The sequence below is a fragment of the Gymnogyps californianus genome, chromosome 21 (assembly GCF_018139145.2).
Source record: "Gymnogyps californianus isolate 813 chromosome 21, ASM1813914v2, whole genome shotgun sequence".
In the NCBI taxonomy this organism is placed as follows: Eukaryota; Metazoa; Chordata; class Aves; order Accipitriformes; family Cathartidae; genus Gymnogyps; species Gymnogyps californianus.
In genome coordinates, this window is record NC_059491.1 from 6,433,249 (window position 1) to 6,453,337 (window position 20,089).

The 20,089-nt window shown below is 36.4% G+C and overlaps 1 protein-coding gene across 1 annotated transcript in view; it reads left to right on the forward strand.

The window, feature by feature from the left end:
- The window catches only part of VPS13D (vacuolar protein sorting 13 homolog D), a 107,710-nt gene that overhangs the window by 3,947 nt on the left and 83,674 nt on the right, over window positions 1-20,089 (forward strand). Inside the window, 19 exon segments of the mRNA XM_050909520.1 lie at window positions 114-304; window positions 618-698; window positions 2,030-2,146; window positions 2,363-2,467; window positions 2,767-2,937; window positions 3,912-4,012; window positions 4,582-4,750; window positions 6,159-6,251; window positions 6,991-7,201; window positions 7,786-7,965; window positions 8,397-8,527; window positions 9,311-9,383; window positions 9,892-10,062; window positions 11,273-11,403; window positions 12,319-12,451; window positions 13,986-16,208; window positions 16,576-16,727; window positions 17,510-18,544; window positions 19,474-19,564. Coding sequence (XP_050765477.1) covers window positions 114-304; window positions 618-698; window positions 2,030-2,146; window positions 2,363-2,467; window positions 2,767-2,937; window positions 3,912-4,012; window positions 4,582-4,750; window positions 6,159-6,251; window positions 6,991-7,201; window positions 7,786-7,965; window positions 8,397-8,527; window positions 9,311-9,383; window positions 9,892-10,062; window positions 11,273-11,403; window positions 12,319-12,451; window positions 13,986-16,208; window positions 16,576-16,727; window positions 17,510-18,544; window positions 19,474-19,564 — 5,559 coding nt within the window.

A 20,089-nucleotide genomic window follows, 5' to 3' on the forward strand; every position in this document is an offset into this window, starting at 1 on the left:
CAGTTCTATTTGAGCGTGTTTGTTTCTTACACCACTTTTTCTTTCAGGTTTTCCAAGGGTGATAAAGTATGTTTACACAGGAGTCTGATATCATCTCTGTTTTGTATATCTAGGTTTCATTGGCAAAATAACACTACAGATACCTTTTTATCGCCCACATGTGGATCCATGGCTGATATCTGTCTCAAAACTGCACTTAATTGGTGCACCAGAGAAAAAAGAAGATTTTGATGAGGAAAGGGAGAAGTTGCAAGAAAGAGAACACAAGAAAGCCCTTCTTCTAGCACTTGAAGAAAAATGGAAAGTGAGTCATGCTTGTCCTTTATGCTGAAGAAACCGCTGTGGTAGATGGATTGCATTTAAGTCTCCTAACAAGTAGAAGAACAAATGCATAGGAAACTAAGTTAGAATTTGATTTATACATGCTAACATAGTCCAATTTCTGCCCCATCCCACCCCCGTCATGTTGTGTGTCCCACATATGTTGGAGATACTGAAATTGTTTGGTTTTTTTTTTCTTTCTCCCCGTTCACAGTAATTTCGGTGTAACAAGGTATATTATTTCCTGACGAGTTGTTACAGTAGTGGTTAATGCTTATCCCTATTTTCTCTTTTAGAAAGAACAACAACAGAAAGGGGAATCTTACTGGTACTCAGTTACTGCATCTGTAGTCACAAGAATTGTAGAAAACATTGAAGTAAGCCTTTGCATTGTAGAGCTTTTCCCACTTGTTAAGAATTACCTGTGCCTACTGTGCTTCACATGGTGTAGTCCTCAGAGAAGAAATACGTAAATCAAAGGCAGATGTTTGGCAGAGGACAGTCCCTTTTCAGATTGAACCTTCGTAACTTCAGTCTTAAACTAGTCCTGATGGGCACTTCTGGAAAGGGAAAACCCTCCATCCTGCTTTTACCAAGGGGAAAACATCAACTTTTTTTGGTTTATAACAGTAGGTAGATAATGAATTTGCATGAAATCTGTTTTTTTTTTTCTCACATTTTAATGCTTTGATTGATAAACCCACCGAAATAATTGAATTGTTTATGAAGCAGAAGAGCATGATTTGTTTTGGTAAAAAGATAATTTGTAAAGAAACAAATCTCTTTGCTGGTCTATGGTTTTGATTACTTGACTGTGTGTTGTCTCTCAAGTTCTTTGATTATTCTTTTTCTACTATTAATAAAAATCTGCCATGTGTTTCCTAAATTTCAAAATTACTCAAAAGTACGGCTGTTACTCTCTGTTGCTTTTCTTTTTGGAAGTCCTAATGTAGTTAATGAAATTTTAGTAACGTTTACATCATTAATCATTTGTGTTTAAGAACCAGAAGCTTTCTACATATTACTTGCTAAAGTTTGTCTGCTCGCCTCCATGAAAGGACTATCCTTCTTTTTCCTTATGTGCAGATAGACTGACTATTTTATTTGGTTGTGTTTCAACTCACTAGAGGCTGTTTAGAAGCAAGATACCTCAGACTGCTTGCTTTTCCTGATATGTTTGAGAAGAATGTATTTGGTGCAGGAGCTCAAGGCGAGATTATCTATACTTTTCTCAGTCCTAGACTCTACATTCTCTGAGAAACCACAGTAACTTGGTGCTCTCAAAGGTTTTACCAATGTAAAATTAGTTTGGTTCACCTTGTAGTGTTATTAGTTGGTAATTCTGGCCCATTCTGATGAGTCTAGTACATAAAACAAATTTGAGTCTTCGGTTGGCAATTACACATTTGCCTTTAAAATAGAGAATAATAGTAGGATAGCAAAATAAAGTACACTGTCTTGTGAAAGTGGCTAGTTGTTTTTGGGGAGAACGGCAGGGACTAGTGGTATCTGAGGAGAAGATAGAACCAGAGAGTACAAAAACAGAAGTGAGGAATAGGATTTCTGTGAGGTCTAAATAACTACCAGAAATTTGTTGGAGAATTGCGGAAATTTAATATTTAAATTGCTTCAGTATTAATGAATAGTACTGCTGTCCACTCTAATGATGTAACTAGTTGTCTCTAGTAATGTTTTTTTTTCTGTCTAGTTAAAAATTCAGGATGTCCATTTGAGGTTTGAAGATGGTGTCACAAATCCTTTGCAGCCATTTGCATTTGGCATATGCATCAAAAATGTATCAATGCAAAATGCGGTATTTGAACCAGTAAGTATAACTTTTTGTACAAGAACTCATGGCAGCTAAGATGTGGTGCTGTATTTTATGGGTGCTAGTAAATATTTAGTAAAATGTATGGCATTTTAATAATCTGGTTATTAAATTAATTCTGGGCATTTCATATTGTTTATTGAGTATGTAGAACTGAAAACTACATGGCACGTGGTGTGTGATCTTGACTTTATTCCACTTTTTCTACTTCAGGTAGAGAAGCTGATGCGGAAGAAACAGTTGGATGTTGCCGACTTCAGTGTTTATTGGGATACTAACTGCACTTTATTGGGTGACCTGCCTCCTGGTCAGCTACAGGTACAAGAGAGAGATTTTGTTGTTGTTAGTCTCCTTTTATATTGCAGATGTAAATGACTTAAAATTTATCGGATCTGGTGCTTTTAAGAGCAACAGAAGTTTATGGTTTCATGCTGTAATGATAGGATACGTGTGCAACCCATAAAGGCTGTGCTGTGAAATACCTTGTTTTACTTTTGAAGAGAGCACATGTATGGACTGGCATGCTAATAAAGTGTATTCTAGTATATGAAAACAATGCATCCTAATAAGTATTGGACACTCATTTCTTATAGAATAAATTTGCTTGTAACCCACAGGAAGCAATGGATAAAAGTATGGAAAGTCGTGATCATAACTACATCATGGAACCTGTGTGCACTTCCGCTCTTCTTAAGAGAAATTGTTCTAAGGAGCCTTTAAGATCACGCCAGACTCCACGGCTTGAGTGTGACATTCAGCTTGAGACTATACCCTTGAAGCTTTCACAGGTAAATACCAACCATCTTCATTTAACTCTCAATATCTGAAACAGACTGTTGAGCAGCAGGGTAAATGAGGCCATCATGAACTCTGTGCTATTAACTATGTTCGGCTGCATTGGGTGTCCAGACTAGTTAGTCTTCAAGATTGCTTGGGTATCTGTATGCTCTATTGCACACTGCTTTGTGGTCAGTTTCTAACAAAACGACTGATTAGAGGAGATACTCCTTTATATTTTGGTTATCACAAGGTCTACAAATTCAAACTGGTAGTTTGACATAGAGAATTTTTCCTTCCCACGTGCTGCAACTGTTGTTTGTATGTCAGTGCTTCTGACGATTCTGCTGGTAAAATGCCATCTTGAATTATCTGTCCCTAAGAAAACAGTTGCTGATTCCAACAGTGAAATACCTGTAGGGGTCATAAAACTGGTATTGTTTGTAACAGCTTAAGTACCAATTATTGTAGCATAAAATTAATACTTTCTTAAAGATTTAGTTTTCGAGGCAACTGAAAGGAATATACTAAAGAAGTTGTTTGTTTTAAAACCAAGCATTCAAAATTATTTAATTATTTTACTGCAACTGATTATTGCAAAAAAATTACATTCTTCTTTGTTTATTGTGGTAATAGGAGGGATGCATATGGGGTTTTTTAGTCTATAGAATGTACAATAGCAGCTGGTGTTAGGTTGATAATGTGACATGGAAGGAGATTTCATTCTGTGTGTTTGTAAATAAAGAAGCCTGTAAATTGCATGTCACACATTAACTACTAGCTACTGGGAGAAGATATGTGACACTAGAGAACCAAATTATGAATTATGATTGACATTAATCTTAATTCTGAAGCCATATGCAGGCCATTGATGCAGATAAACTAAGCTTGTGGTTGGTTTTTTGTTTGGTTTGGTTTTTCTCCCCTTTACTTTGGAAAGCACTCCAATATTGCCTAATTGATCTGTGTATTGTTTTACTAAAAGATGCAGTATCAGCAGATCATGGGATTTTTAAAGGAACTGGCTAGAAAGGAACGACAGCTTAAATTCAGGAAGTGGAGACCAAAGCTTACAGTAACAGAGAAGTAAGTATATCTACATATGTGGTGGTGTTAATATGATATTAAAAACTATACTAGGGAGACTAGAATGAAGACGAATATAAAAAGGTAGATAATAATCATATATTAGAGTTTCAGTTTTCATGTTTTGTTCCCCTACCTCATAAATCAGTTTTAAATATTCAGCTGTAATTCAAACTTAAAATAAAATTATTCTTACCTACCCCCATGCGCACACACTGTGGTGTTCTGAAATTTTCTTTGTGGAAAGAGCTCCTATTAAGTTTCTTTTATTGATAAATAAGAAAGATGGTATCAGTTCAGACCAGAGGTCTGTGTAACTCAACATTTTGTTGTCTATGCCTGATATATAAAAGCTATACTAAATCCCACTAAAGTGGTGGGGACTTTGCAGAGCACTGTTCTACACAATTTGTAGAACTAGCCCATATATGCTGTCTCTAACACTGATGCTTTTTCTGACCAGTTGCCCTCTGTTTTTTCACTGAACCTCTCCTGGACCTTTCAGCAGTTTGACATGCATTTGGTTTTTTTGGAAATATTGGTAATACAATAATTTAAAAATGTTTCAGCTGCCGAGAATGGTGGATCTTTGCTTTGAATGCTAATCTTTCGGAGATCAGGGAGCAGAGACAACGTTCTACCTGGGAGTTTGCATTACATCGGGCCCAAGATGCGATATCTTACACTGACATGTATTACAGCAAGTTGAAGGGGGAACCACTGTCTACTGCAGAGCAGGTATTTAGATTTGAGTTTTCTACAGTGTTGATTAATCATCTTACACTTTATTTGTTTCATCTTCTCAAATTTAAAATCTGTTCCAGTTTAGAAACATCTTTAGTTTTACTGCAGGCTGTTTTCGCTGAACAGACTGTCTTTTGACCACAACTGAGTTTTTAATGCTTGAAACCTGGGCTTGTGGGAGGTGTGTGTGCAGCAGGGTCCTTGTGTTGTTGTTTTGCTATGCAAAAAGCTGTCTTTTTTTTTTTTTTTTTGAGCTGTAACTGGTTTTCACCAAAAATAGCATTAACTCTCATAGAATGCTCATGTCAGTCTGTGACATGCTTTCTTAACTCGTGTTCTTTGTAGACTCAAAAAGTATTTAAGTATCAGAAGTGTGTCAGGTCACCCATATGGTTGGGTAGATAATGTGGGAAAAATTGTGGCTAGTTGACAGTGTGTTTGGGGGTGCTTTGTTGTTTGTTTTTGTTTTTCCACAGTTGATTTTGGGATGAAGAATTTAGAGGGAAAGTGCCCATACTAATGAACCTGTGTCCTACTTCAGAAAGAAAAAAACCTGTGAACTAGAATTAGCTGCTTTTTATCTTTAGGTGTATTGGGACTTTTTCATTAAATCAGTTCAGGGCACCATGTACCTCACCTATCTTTAATTACAGGTGCAATTCTATTGATACTTTAAGTTGTATGTAATCCTTACTTGTGTTATTTAGACATGAACTGTAGGAGTAGGTCAATGTACTGGAAAATTTATAGTACCTGGCAAAGTGGGAGACTTTCATATAGCTTGTATTGTCTTCAGCAGAGCCGTGAAATGTAACAAGGGCAATGCCATTGGACTAGAAAAATGTCTTCTGCTTTCTTGTTCCATGATATATTTTTTAGACTTGTCTGTGGAAGCTTATGATTCACTCAACTTGTTAATCAGTACAAAGAAGACAACATGTCTAAGTAACTGAACGTGAATACTGCGTCATCCTAATTTGTGCAGTTCATTTCCTCTACCTTCTTTACTCAAGATAGAAGCTTTTTTTGCTCCTGGCTAAGCTAGGCATTCTGTTAAATCAGGTTATTTTCCATGGCTTAAATTTGGTGCTGCAAACCTTGCTTCTGATGCATGATAGGAGGATATAGTTGGGCAAGGAATTTTTACTACGAAAAGTGTTAAAATAATGTATTTTACAGTGCAAATAAACTTTATTTGTAATACAGGGGAGTGTCAGTGTTATGGTTGCCCACATGACTTCTGTTTGTTTTCACGTGCTTAGGCGCTTGGATACTATCATTAATGCCACGTTGCTTTTTTCTATGAATCTCTAACTTAATCAGTGCAGAGGTGTTTGACATGTTTGTGAACAAGATACTATATTCTTTTAGTGCAGTTACTTTACCTTTTTTGTCTTTTCAGGCAGAAATGCATCGTATTGAGGATGAGCAAACTTATGAAGAGTTGAAGATACTATATGAGATAGTTCATGATAAGTTTCATGACCTAGCTGAGGTGAGGAACATTCTGCATACAGGGTAATATTTGGAATCTTTAAGTGAATTATTCTGAGGTATTGTGTTCTGTTCTGCTGGAGAGTGTTAGCATGTATTTGCTTTCATTTAGAAGTGTGGCATTAATGCTAAAATTGCAAACAATGCTCAGTTCTTTCAGTTTTTACTGTTGTGTCACTTGCACAGTGAAATCTTTTGTCCAGTCATATGATGCACTTCCTTAGTAGTATCCTTGCCAGAATTCCTAGGGCAAGTACTCTTCACCTTAAAAACAGAGAGTGGAAATAAGGGCCTATAATGAGTATTTTCCCAGAATAAATATATGGCAGAAGTGAGCCTCATGTGAATGGCTTTCTGAGCACACTTGATAAAATAGGGACTAATCTCTGTAACAGTACAATGTTGTCTCTCTTTCAAAGACAGTTGCTAAAATTTAGAGCTGTATTTTATGGTGTCAAATGACTTCTTATTTGATTTAGTGTTTCTAGACTAAGATTTAAATAATGCCATATGGCTTCATATATGCATATGCAGCAGTTAACTGATGATATGTTTGTTATTTCTTTGCTGCTGCTCTCCTAATAGGCTAAGTATTGATTGAAAAATATCACTGCTGGTATACTGAAGAGTGCTGAGTAAATAGTAGATGGAATTGTATTTTTATTGTGATGTTTTTGTACGCTTGTGATATTCTTTCACTTATCAGCAGTAATGTGTATGTCTTCAATGTTCAAACATAGAGTGTTAAAGAGCCGCTGCCTGATTCCCCTGGAGGTTCCCCTACAGCCGAATCTGCACATGGCAGTAGCTCTGGAATGCTGCAGTATCTTCAGTCTTGGTTTCCTGGTTGGGGAGGTTGGTATGGATATGCTCAGCAAACATACGAAGGTGAACCTTTTGAAGGGCTGCTGCCAGACCCAAAGGAACAGTGGAATCCAGAAGACATACTAGGTATGGAACTATAGGGTTTTCTGTTTCTTTTTAAGGCTGTTAACGCTACCATAGTTAGATACCTGGTAAAGGTGAACAGAAACAACTCTTTGGTTCTGTACTGTTAAAAGATTACATGTGGCAACTGATATACCTAGGCAGCAGAGCCTGTCTAAAGCTTAACCTGTTAAAAAAATCTCGGTACCTGGTGTACCTGCTTATTTCTAAAGCGATATATGGAATACATTTGCTTCCGCTATTACAGATATTTATGGCAAAGAGCTTTGGGACTTTTTCTGTTCAGGTGGGTGGGGGTCATGTAGTGTGCTGTGGCTGGGTATAACATTAATAGTACTGGGTTGTTGGGGTCTTCATAAATTTAGGTTTACATTACCTGAATTGAATTAGAAGAGTTCTACGGAATATTCAGTTTTGTTAAGGAAGAAAGTGTATCTGCTTTATTCTTTGTTTCTATTTTACTTCTATAGAGCTGGGGAAATCTTTATTTTCAAATTCAGAGAAACTTTTTTGTTCTTTAGTAGCCTTCCAGAAACTTGACTTATTTAATGCATTGGTTTGTGGTTGTTTTTTTTTTTTTTAATTAGGTGCAGATGAATTTTTTGATCCTGCTGCAGATGCTTCTAGCATGAATACCTTTACAAAGAGAGATCATGTTTTTGCTAAATTAAATCTACAGTTGCAGGGTGGCTCTTTCACTCTGTTGCATAAGGAGAAGAAGGTGGTACAGGCTGAGGAGACTGCTTTTATGCAGCTGGAGTTTTCAGGTATTAAGTCGATTTCTGTTCTTTCTCAAAAAAGACCAGAGCTTTGTCCGCCTTCAGACCATTGATTTTTGTTTTTAATTCTTTAAATTACTATACTGCAACAAAGTTCATAATGAAAATATGGAAACAGCTTGCAGAAATTGATATATCAAGTGAAAATAAGTTTCCCTCTTCAGATGTGTGAGTGGTTTCAACACAGAAATCTAATTTTAGACATGGTTATGTGTGAAAGGAAGACAACTATATAAATACATACCTCACAATCATTGTAATGTATTCCAAATTTCTGTGTTTAATTTTTTTAGTAGAAATAAATATATATAAGCATTTCCAAAAGATTTGTTTGTTGGACGATATCCGTTATCTGTAAAATTTAAATAAAACCTATGCTGTATACTAAAAGAAATACATTTTATGTATTTATATTCCAGGTGTAAAGATCTTAGCAGAATCCCTTCCTCGCAGAAATTCTTCCCTTCTCAAAGTTCAGCTTGGTGGTCTTTTTCTGAGGGATTTGGCAACAGAAGGGACCATATTTCCTGTTCTTGTTTTCCCGAATCCTGTAGGTGAAAAAAACTCTTTAAGTTACTATGTAGGATGCGTAAGTGTGTATGAAAATAGTTGTATTCCAAAATTCAACACATGTTTTTCTTGGTTTGTGTCTTATCCCAGAAAGAGAACGCAAAAGTCTTGAAGAAAAATTTCCACTTGTTGAGCTTACTTTTTCCCTCCCTTTCCAAAGATCATTCGTAGAACTCTTCATTGTTTACTCTGTATGCTTGTAACTTTAACGTTACAATTATGTGTTTTGGGAAGAAGATAATTTGATGAACAAGATTTGATTTTTGGAACAATCAAAGATTGTTCTAAACATTGCTGCTTAATCAGTGATTGTTCTTTTTCATAAAGCTCTTTGGTCCACGTAAGGTTTTATTTCACCTATATACTGTTACACTAAAAGCAGAAATACAGAACTTTTTTTTTTCCTTCCTAATGAATTGCTGAAAAGATTTCAAGTATCTCTTCTGAGCAAACAGAATTTGATCTAATTCCATGAGAATTTCCCATGTATTTTGTACTTTGTAACTGGTAGAGAACTGACTGAAATTTGCACTTCAGACTTCAGTCTGTCTGCTACATGAGTAGATAGTGTTAGCTTCTCAGTCATACTTTATTCTCTTGTTTGACTACATCAGGGAAAAAAGCGCATATAATAGTCTCAGACTCTACATATAATTCACTTACAAAGTGACCATAAGACTAATACAGAAAAGACTTTTATGCTTATATCAGGTGGCTTGGTTGATTTTATCTAAACAATCTTTTTCTTTTAAATTCTTATCAGCAGAAAGAGGTTGGCTGCATGTCTTCCTTTGGACTCCAGAGTTTGTCCTCAGAAATGACTAATCAGAACACTGGTAAAGATTTCATTTTATGTTTGATGATAACAAGCATGTGAGGTAATTCCTGCAAACCAGAAATTTCAAAACTGAATGCCTAGAGTTTGAATTCATGCAAATGCTTTTTGCACAAGGTAAAGATAAAATCATAGAAGCTTTGTTCAGACATAAGGGTGCGTGCAAGTTGACTTTAAAAGAAAGTGACTAAGAAAAAATGTATTTCAAGACAATGGGAGTTGCACTTGCTCTTTGTCTTGGTTTAAAAAAAAAAAATTGTTCGGAGTTCAACATTAGGACCCCAATTCTGAAAATGTTTTTGTATATACAAACGTTGAATTGCTGTTGATTGTAGAGGTTGATCATATTGCTTTTCTGTTACTGAAGAATTTTCAGACAGGTACTGCTTTCCTAGTAGTACCAATTAAAAATTAGTTACTAAATTCTCTGGGGTTTGTTTTTTGCTTTTGTCCATTTGTTTGTTTTGGTTTTTTTTACAACTGTTTCTTGTAATTCATTTTTTATTCAGTTGCAGATCCTGATGCCGCAGTGTTTGAGATGCTTTACGAAAGAAATCCAATCCACAGCAATTTTGAGAGGCGCCTGGAAGTCAGTACCAGACCTCTAAATATTATTTACAATCCACAAGCCATTAAGAAAGTAGCTGACTTCTTCTACAAGGGAAGGGTTCATACCTCAGGTTAACCTTTAACGTGTTTTTTTGGTGGGGTTGGGTTTTTTTCTGGTGGTGTTATATCTTTTCTTGTATTTGATTTTTATTTATTTTCATTCTTAGAAATACAAAGCACTAATCAAAGAATCTCCACTTTAAATTCAAATTAAGCAATACTCTGAGTCTCCTCTGGATTTTTTTGTTTGTTTCTTTGTTTCTTTGTTTAATTGAATCAAGGATTTTGCTTGGGCAGACTCCTGAAACTGCTACTTGAAAATTGCAAGTTGCTGCTATACCACATGGTGGATGTTCATGCTGCCTAAATTAAAATGCATAAATAAGGAGGCCTGTTTCTGTAATCTGTTCTGGAAATTGATGGAGAACAACAGTTTTTTTGAGAGGACAGTTAAAAGCAGAATATTTTCTATAGTAACGATACAGGGGAAATTGTGTTCTAATTCCTTTTGTATCTCTTCTGTTGGTTAAATTAATTCTGACCTTGGTTACAGCTGCTTGAGGTACCTTGGCTTTTAGATGTTGAACATACTGGTTCCCTAAGCTTCTAAGGACAGGAAGGTTTAGGAGTCTAGTACCTGAGCCTGTATCATTATAAAGTGACTGTCTTTGCAGTTTTAGTTGTTAAAGTTCAGTTTCTGAGGAGATGAGAGGTGAGAATAAGGAGTATTAAAATGTTCTTAAAGTACCAATTCTTTTTCTGTTGATTCTGGCAAATACCAAAAGATTTAAGTTACCTAGCATAAAGGTGTGTGTGATACTTACCTTTTCTCACAAGATGAGAATATTCTATAGATGTTAGAGGTGAAGTTTAAAACAAACAAAAAAGACTGCCTACACATTCCACAGACTTCTTAACGTTTAGTCAGAATTTCCTCTGTTGCCATACTTGTCACGCTTTCTGTCTCCATCAAATTTAGTAACTCAGATTGAAGGTCTGTCAAATAAAGACCAGAAAAAGGTTTGGGAAGTGTATTTTTTGGTAGGATTGTTTGTTTTGTGCTTAGACACATCCTTCTTTCTGTGAAGCAGCCTGGTGTATAGGTACAGCCAATGGCTTTCAACTGCTATGTTCTCCTGTCCTATATTTTGCTGCTAAAATTTAAAATAGATCTTTTCTTTTTTCTCTCCCCGCCCCCCCCCCCCCCCCCCCCCCCCCCCCCCCGGATTTAATAACAGATGAACAAAATTATACCTAGTCAGTTTTGTATCTCTTGTGCAGGTTTCGGATATCAATCTGAGTTGGAGGCAAGAGTGGCTGAAGCTGCCAGAAGACAGTACAACAAGCTGAAAATGCAGACAAAAGCTGAAATCAGGCAAACCATTGATCGTTTACTAGTAGGAGACTTCATTGTAAGTTTTTGCCCCCAAAATGTTTATGTAGGCTTTTTTGCCATATGTTTTAGGACTTGAAGCTCTAAAGAGTGGGTTTTTGTATTGTTCATTTGTGTGGTGTTCTTTTTAAGAAAGTGGAGAGTTTTACATGTAGTACTGTAGTATTCCTTTTGCTGTCAAACAGTCCGTTTTTGTGGTACAGACCTGTTGCGATTAATGGCAGAATAGCGATTTTCTGTGCTTGACCCCATTACTGAGATGACTTCATACCAACTTGTTGGCTCCAGTGTGCATTGGAGCTCTGTTACATCAAACTTACTAAATTTGTGTGTAACTTATTTAAAGATTATTTTCTAAATTAAAAAATTGTTCCGCCTTAATTTGTTGCTTGCTCATTCTTCAGTTTTCAAGTAATATTAGTATATGTATTAGTGTCATTAATCCCTAGTTTTGGAGTTAGCTATAGTGATGCAAGATAGTTGTTTTAGGTTGTTTTCAGTGAAATGAAAAAATATTTGTTCTGAAAAAGTAATAGTTTGATGTTTGATAAAACAATCTTGCACATGTTGTATTTATGGATAGTCTTGACAAGGATTTATCTGATCCAGTGTCATGTAAAAGGTAAATGCCTTCTCTTAGCTGTGCAGGTAGATTCACTCTCCTCAGCTTAGAGATGGGGAGTCCCTCTGGAGAGGGATTCATTGCATCTATCTTAGCATGGGATGTTTCACCTACTGAAAATGTCTCTTCATTGACTGTGATGGGAGTCTGTGGTTTAACAAGCTACCAAACTTTAGTGTGGCTGAAGTTTGTGAAGGTTAGCTCTTCAGGTGAAAAAGTGGCTAACTAGATTGATTTGTTTGACATGGCTTTTTTTGTATTGAGGGGAAACTATTTCTTATGGCCTATTATATCTTTCTTCTTAACTTTCAGGAAAACAGCAAAAGCTGGACCGTGTGCCTTGATATTTCTGCCCCTCAGGTGATCTTTCCTGATGATTTCAAATTTGTGGATCCAGTGTTAGTTGTTGTAGATCTGGGAAGAATATTACTTACCAATTCTCAAGGTATGATCTAGAATTTTTGCAGCTTTCCTTTTCTTTCCACCTTCTCCCAGAAACTCTTTTGTCTGTGTAGAAAGTAGAGACGTCTTAAGGTTATTTCCTCTACATATGCATAGAGTTTCACATAATAATTCTGCTATTATCAATACATTTTTAATTAAGATTGATATACAGTTTTAAAAATAATGGGGGCGTGTGCAGTTTTTTTGGCTTTGTTGAGGGTTTGTTTTGGGATTAACTTTTAAATTAAAGACTCCCCTGTGATATCTTGCACCTCTTGAAGGCTGTAAACAGGTGTGAAGCTAGTGTGTCAGGCACTTTACCATAGAGATGATTTTGGCTTAGAGTGTTACAAGATTTAGCTGTCAAATGCTTTTTTGGGACAGTGCTCCCAGTGAAAGTATGCTTTCAAGAAGCCCTTGAATTTTGGAGTCACATGGATCTGTGTTCTTAGCACATGCGTCTATAGCTAGCCGAATAAAAGTGAAAGGAAAATTGGTGTCCTTTGTTTGTATCAAAAGTTAAGATCATTGCTTCTTAAACAAATCATTGCTTCTTTTGGGTTCCACTAGGAAAACAATGCAGGAAAATCAAAAAGAAAGTACAGCAGAACTCGTAAATAAAATTAGACCTACTTAAAATCTAGCTGAACTGTATGGTATGTGAGCATATGTTAAAAAAAATTGGAAGAGATATCTATGTGGTATTCATTTCCTTTTTTAAAAAGTATAGCTGTAGGATGAGTTGTTTTGTGGTTGCAGTGGAAAGCTGAGGTGTCAAGCCCAAAATTGTCTACAGTGAAATGTTTTTACTCTGGATGTCTTTGAATCATTTAATCTTTTCTAGCACCAACTAATCTCTGCAAGGTTTTAGTAGCTTCCTTTTTAGTAAATTCTGTCTTATGGCAAACTAGAAAAAGAACACAAATTGTTTATGCAAGATTGATTTGTATTTCCCGGTGAAATTGAAGCATTGGGCTGTTTAGAGTAGCTTGAGCTTAAAAAAAAAAAAAGGTAAAAATGTACAGGAAAGTTTTGGCAGGTGTTCCTGCTTTATAGAGTAGAAAAAATCCTTTTCTTACGATAATAAAACGAAAGTTAATATTAGGCAATAAAGTTAATTGGACAAAAACTTCTGATCATAAATATATTGTAGTTAAGTAGCTCTTACCTTTCAGTTGGTTTTGAGGATCAAAAGAATTGCATAGGCAGAATAATGGATTTTTTTTTTTTAACAACTTGATTAAATCTTGTAGTAATAGTAAGTGGATTAAAAAATTAGACAATAGTGTCTTTTAATAGATTCTATAGTACATTGTGACTGACATCTGCATGCATGTAAAAGAAGTATAGTAGATTTCCTGTTGAGAAAAAAAAAAGTGACAGTGGAAGGAGGCAAGGACAGTACCGGATATGCTTTGTGTTTAAAAAAAATAGAGCTTCAGACAGGATGATCAGGTAATGATGGGAAACATCCAAGGAGGGAGGAGAATACTTTTGTTTGTTTGTTTGTTTACTATTATTTTTTTAATCCACAGAAGAATCTAAAAGGAGTGCAGATACTTTTTCTTCAGAAGTCAATGAATTGAGTGATGAGGAATATAAAACACCTCTTGCAACTCCTCCCAATACTCCACCACCAGAATCTAACACTAATAGTGGCATCAAAATGTCTGAATTTACTGGAGTAGAAATAAGTGAAGAGCAGCTACAAGCACACTTAATGAGTAAAAAAATGTATGAGAGATACACGCTTTCATTTATGGACCTTCAGATCATGGTGGGCCGAGTGAAAGACAACTGGAAACACGTTCAAGATAGTGATGTGGGTCCAACTCATGTGGTAGAAAAATTCAATGTTCACTTGCAGTTGGAGCGCAGATTGATATATACATCTGACCCAAAATACCCAGGAGCTGTCTTGTCTGGCACTCTGCCAGACTTGAAAATTCATATCAATGAAGACAAAATATTGGCTCTGAAGAACTGTTGTACACAGCTGAGTACATCTGAAACTAAGTCTTCTGATGCCCTACATTTAGGGAAAGACAAGATATTTGCAGAGGTAGACCAGCTTGGCAGTTTGCATGATTCTGTAATGAATCTAACACAGAGTGTTGTAATGCTAGAGCAGCATACCAGGGAAGTTCTTGTTGAATCTCAGCTGCTTTTGGCTGAATTCAAAGTAAACTGTATGCAGTTGGGTGTTGAAAGTAATGGACGATATATCTCTGTACTCAAAGTTTTTGGCACCAATGCCCATTTTGTGAAAAGGCCATATGATGCGGAAGTGTCGCTGACTGTTCATGGTCTGTTACTCGTTGATACTATGCAAACATATGGAACAGATTTTGATCTTTTGATGGCTTCTCATAAGAATCTGAGTTTTGATGTGCCAACAGGAAGTCTTCGAGACAGCAGGGCTCAGTCCCCAGTTTATGGACCATATGATGCACATCCCATTGACGTAGCTAGTTTGGCAGAGAGATGCACTACAGCCTCAAATGCTTCATCGGGTAACAATGGAAAAGATCAAGAATCCCTGATAAAATTAGAGTATCAGTTTGTGAGTGCAGAATGCCCATCGATGAATTTGGATAGCAGTCTGCAGGTGATCTCTGTACAGGTGAACAACCTGGATATCATCCTTAATCCAGAGACTATTGTTGAACTGATTGGGTTTCTGCAGAAGTCTTTCCCGAAGGAGAAGGAAGATTCTAGTCCTCAGCCTTTAATAACTGACTTGGAAAGAGATTGGAGGGAACAGGAAACCTTCCAGTCTACTTATGTACAGAATACAGAGGTAGCAGTTGATATTCACTGGTTAAATATACTCCTCCTCAGGACAGTTGGCATGACAAATGGAGAAAAATATGGCAGAAAAATTGCAACAGCCAGTATTGGTGGCACCAAAGTCAATGTCTCTATGTGTAGTAAATTTGATGTAAATGGCTCTCTTGGATGCCTTCACCTTATGGACCTAACACAAGATAGTGTTAAGAACCAGTATGTTGTCAGCATAGGGAATACGGTAAGGTACGAAAATCTCATTGGTGATGTAGATTACTTTGAATCTTTATTCTTTAGGCTTGATGATGGAAATAGCCTTCCAGATGCTTTAAGTTTCACTTTCACAGAAAAGTCAAAAGAGGAGTGTTCCCTCAACCTCAAAATGGCCTCCTTACACTACAACCACTCAGCTAAATTTTTGAAAGAACTAACTTTGTCAATGGATGAATTGGAAGAGAATTTCCGCAGCATGCTGAAAAGTGCAGCTTCAAAAGTTACTACAGTCTTGGCAACTAAAACTGCTGAATACAGTGAAATGGTTTCTTTGTTTGATACAACACCACGATCAAGAGATGTTGCCAACTTAGAAGATAATGAAGGCTGTGCATTTGGATCACAGCCTCTCAAAACTGATACTATTAAGCTTATATTAAATGTAAACATTGAATCACCGATTGTCTCAATACCTCGAAAGCCTGGTAGCTCTGAACTGCTTGTAGGTCATCTAGGACAAATATCAATTCAGAATTTTGTACCAGGAGAAGATGAATCTACAAGTGATAGACTGCAAGTTGAAATTAAAGATATTAAAATGTATTCTTTGAATAGCGGTCAATTTACAAGCAAGAAGGAGTCTGCAAGTGAAATATCTCATGGGCTGCATTCTTCTTCAGGTCCCGCCAGTATTAATAGCCAGGAAGAATCCCATTTTACTCGTCATGACTTCTTTGAATCATTACATAAAGGGCATGGTATGTTAATCAGAGGACTCTTAATTATTTAATATGAGTAGTAGATGGTACTAAAAATGTGTATTGACCATACATAGGTCTGGTTGTATATTCTGTCTCACCCATCCTCCTGAAATATACTGCTCAATTTTAATTACAACGGACAAGTTTATTCTATTTATATCCATTTTTAGTCTCATAATCAAAAACTGAATAGTGCCTTTCATGCAGAAATTTAAAAAAACATAGCCATATATACTTATTTTAGCATTGCTAAGAGATTCTGAATAAGTTAAATAGCTACTATGTTATCTCTGCTGTACAGTCTTTACAGGATTAATCAGTTCACTTACTATGATGTTGTTTTCATGTCACTTTCTCTTAACAGCTTTCCACATTCTGAATAACACCACCATCCAGTTTAAATTGGAAAAGATACCACTAGAGAGAGATTTGGATTTATCTTTTCCTCTAAGTAATGAGGACTTTGGAATATCAAGCATTATGAAGATTGAAGGGAAATTTGTGAACCCTCTTCAGGTATAGGAATGTAGTATTTCTACTATCAATATAGAAGTATTTCCCTACATATAGAAGATAAGTGTTTTTCAGGCAGATATCTTCAGGTTTAACCTGTTGGTAGTTTAGAAATCAGATCCTTATACATGTGGTTAGAAGAGACAGTCTCAAGTCATAATAAGAATGACCAAAATTTGGGGCATTTTAGACATCTTTATGAATGAGTCTAACTTTTGCTTACTCTGAACACCTGTCACAGAATGAAAAATAAATGTGTCACTGTTCAAATGCCGCTGTCCAAATCTGTTTGTTTGCAGTTCTAGCAGAAACTAAGAATTAAAATGCCATTATCTTGAAAAAATCTCTGCAGGAGCAGAGATTTTAAATAGAGGAAACTGAAACTCCTAAAGTTAAGGAGACAAACAATGACGGCTAAGTAGAATGTTTTTTCCATATATTACTGTATAGTCTTAGCATGGTAAATTAAGGCTAGTTTGTATGGTGAATTATTTTTAACTAACTCTGTGTGGATGCTTTTTGCCTAGGAATACAAGGTATCCTATTCTAGGATCCTAGCCTGTATGTTTCCAGATTGTGTCATCTTACAGAGCTAATACAGAAGAATTGTTTTACTTCGACTTTGCATTGTACCTTGTTCTGGATTATTTTTTGCTTGTGGACAAACTTAAAATTTGTCTGGTTTGAAATTCCACAGTCTTTCCACTTGTGAGTTTTAAAATGTACTGATTTTATTAATATAGGGAGCTCTAACATGATGATTGTTTCTTTTTTCTACGTTGTAGGTGGTATTGGCAAAACACGTTTATGAACAAGTCCTGCAGACTCTGGATAATTTAATTTACAGTGAAGACTTGAACAAATTTCCAACCACTTCTGTATCTTCAGCTTGTCATAGTTCTCCTTCAGCGTCACTTCAGAGTACAGGCACAGAATTCTCAAGTGAAAGGAAGGAAAATGGCTTATTCAGCCATTCTAGTTTTAATTCTGTTCCAAAGAAGTCACTAGCTATCAGGGAAACAAAGTCTTTTACTCAGATTCAAGCAAACTTTCGTATCTCAGAGCTCCAGGTTCAGTTAAGCGGTGATCTTACACTTGGTGCACAAGGCCTTGTCAGCCTTAAGTTTCAGGATTTTGATGTTGAGTTTGCTAAAGATCATCCTCAGACTTTGTCTATTCAGATTGCCTTGCGTTCTCTGCTAATGGAAGATCTTCTGGAAAAAAACCCAGACTCTATGTATAAGAATCTCATGGTGTCCCGTGGAGCACCCAAGCCATCCAGTTTAGCACATAAGGAATATCTTTCACAGTCTTGTCCCTCAGTATCCAATGTAGAATATCCAGATATGCCACGTTCCCTACCTTCCCATATGGAAGAAGCACCTAATGTCTTTCAGCTATACCAAAGACCAGTTTGTGCCTCCCGTAAGAAGCAAAAGGAAGATGCTGATTCTGAGTATCCTCTGACTCCACCTCCTTCTCCAACAGCAGGCAGATCCAAGTTGCCCTGTGGAAAAAGTAACTTTGATGATTCATTAGTTCATATCAATATATTTCTAGTGGATAGGAAACATCCTGAGTTTTCTTCTCACTATAACAAAATTAACCGTAGTGTAGATGTTGATTTTAATTGTCTAGATGTCTTAATAACTTTGCAAACTTGGGTAGTGATACTGGATTTCTTTGGGATTGGATCCACTGCTGATAACCATGCTATGAAGCTGCAGCCTGAAGATACTCAGCAGACAATCAAATCAGAAATAAATACCTTGTCAGCTTCTCAAGCCCAAGAGCCCGTAAACACTAAGCTGGATCTGAAGGTATACTTGAGATGCGAAAGAGTAACTGGATTGTCTGTCATAAAACGTCCGGTTTATAGAAACTTAAGGTGACATTTAAATCAAATGTGTTATATTCTAGTGGAGAATGCGCATAAATTCAGAAGCAGTAGATTTAAAGTGTGTGTAGATGTAGTTTAAAAAAAAAGCGCAGAAGTCATAGGAAGGCAAAACATTTGCAAAATGATTGGCTCTGTTGCTCTGTGACCCTTCTTAGACACATGTATGCCACTTGAAGGGACACTGAAGTAGAGTGCTCCATGTTCATCCACTGGAGCTCCCATGGGTAGAGTTTGACACCCACCCCCCCAGCCCCATCCAGTCTGCTCTGTGCCTGAGAGTCTAAGGAAAGTGTAAGTCTTGTGGGCAGTGACTGCTGTTTCCCTGGGGTAATGCAGGGCACGGACTAAATGTCTGTGAGCTCTTAAATGATAAAGTTGCTTCAGTATTAAAGACCTGACATACTGAAATTGGCACTGTGCTGTTCTAGGTACTATGGAGTTTATTTAAAAAAAAAAGTATCAACTTTTATAAATATACATATATGTCTATACATATATATGTATAAACATGTATTTAAAAAAAAAAAAATTATGTGTGTGTATATATATATAGCCTTTGCCCAGAGGTCCTGCAGTCTAACTTAGAAATGACAAGTCTTGAAAGAGAAAAGGACGAAGATAACAGTGCTAGGATTTGTTGACGACCGATCACTCTAAGTTGCCTGGGAGACCTGTGAATGTGCAAACCAGGAAGTAAAAACGTTGCTTTCCTCCAGTGTCTCCCAGTCAGATAATTCTTCTTCGCTATTTATGTGTTACAGTGCAATTGTCTTGAAAAAAAACTAACAAGATGTTCCAGCTGTAAAGTCATATTGTTTAATACCAACCTGTTCCTTTTTGTTTGACCAGGTCCATTCTTTATCGTTAGTACTGAATAAGACAACTAGTGAGCTTGCTAAAGCCAGCGTGTCAAAACTTGCAGCTCACTTGGAAGTGATTGGTGAGTAGATTGGAGGGCTAAGGTTGTATGCAGGTTAAAGTAAAAGGAGGTGTGCACTGGAGTTGTGATTTGAAATGCTTTTATTTTGGTGCTCATTGGGTTTTTTGTGTGTTTGTTTCCTGGGCAAGATGCACATTCTCTTCCCACTGCTGCTGCTTCTGCTTTTTCACGCTTGATTTTAAATCCTTGCACCCCTCCCAGTTGTCAAACCCTTGATCATTTTAGCTGAGATTGGCTAGGATTTTAATACTTCACTTTCACAGAGCAGAACAATAGTGTATATTATTGTTTTAGAGAAAAAAAGAGTTCTATCTAAGTTTTCACAAATCAAAGTGGTGTGATCACATTATGTACGTAAAGCATAGAGTTATGTTTGGATTAATAATCTTTGTAGCAGAAAGACGTGATTTTCTTTGAACATGAGCTTTAATGTTTAGTTGAATGTGATTTATTTAATTACTTGTAATGAGTTTATCCCACTAATAGAAACTTCTGGATTTTAGTAACTTACCTGTGTTTGAGGAT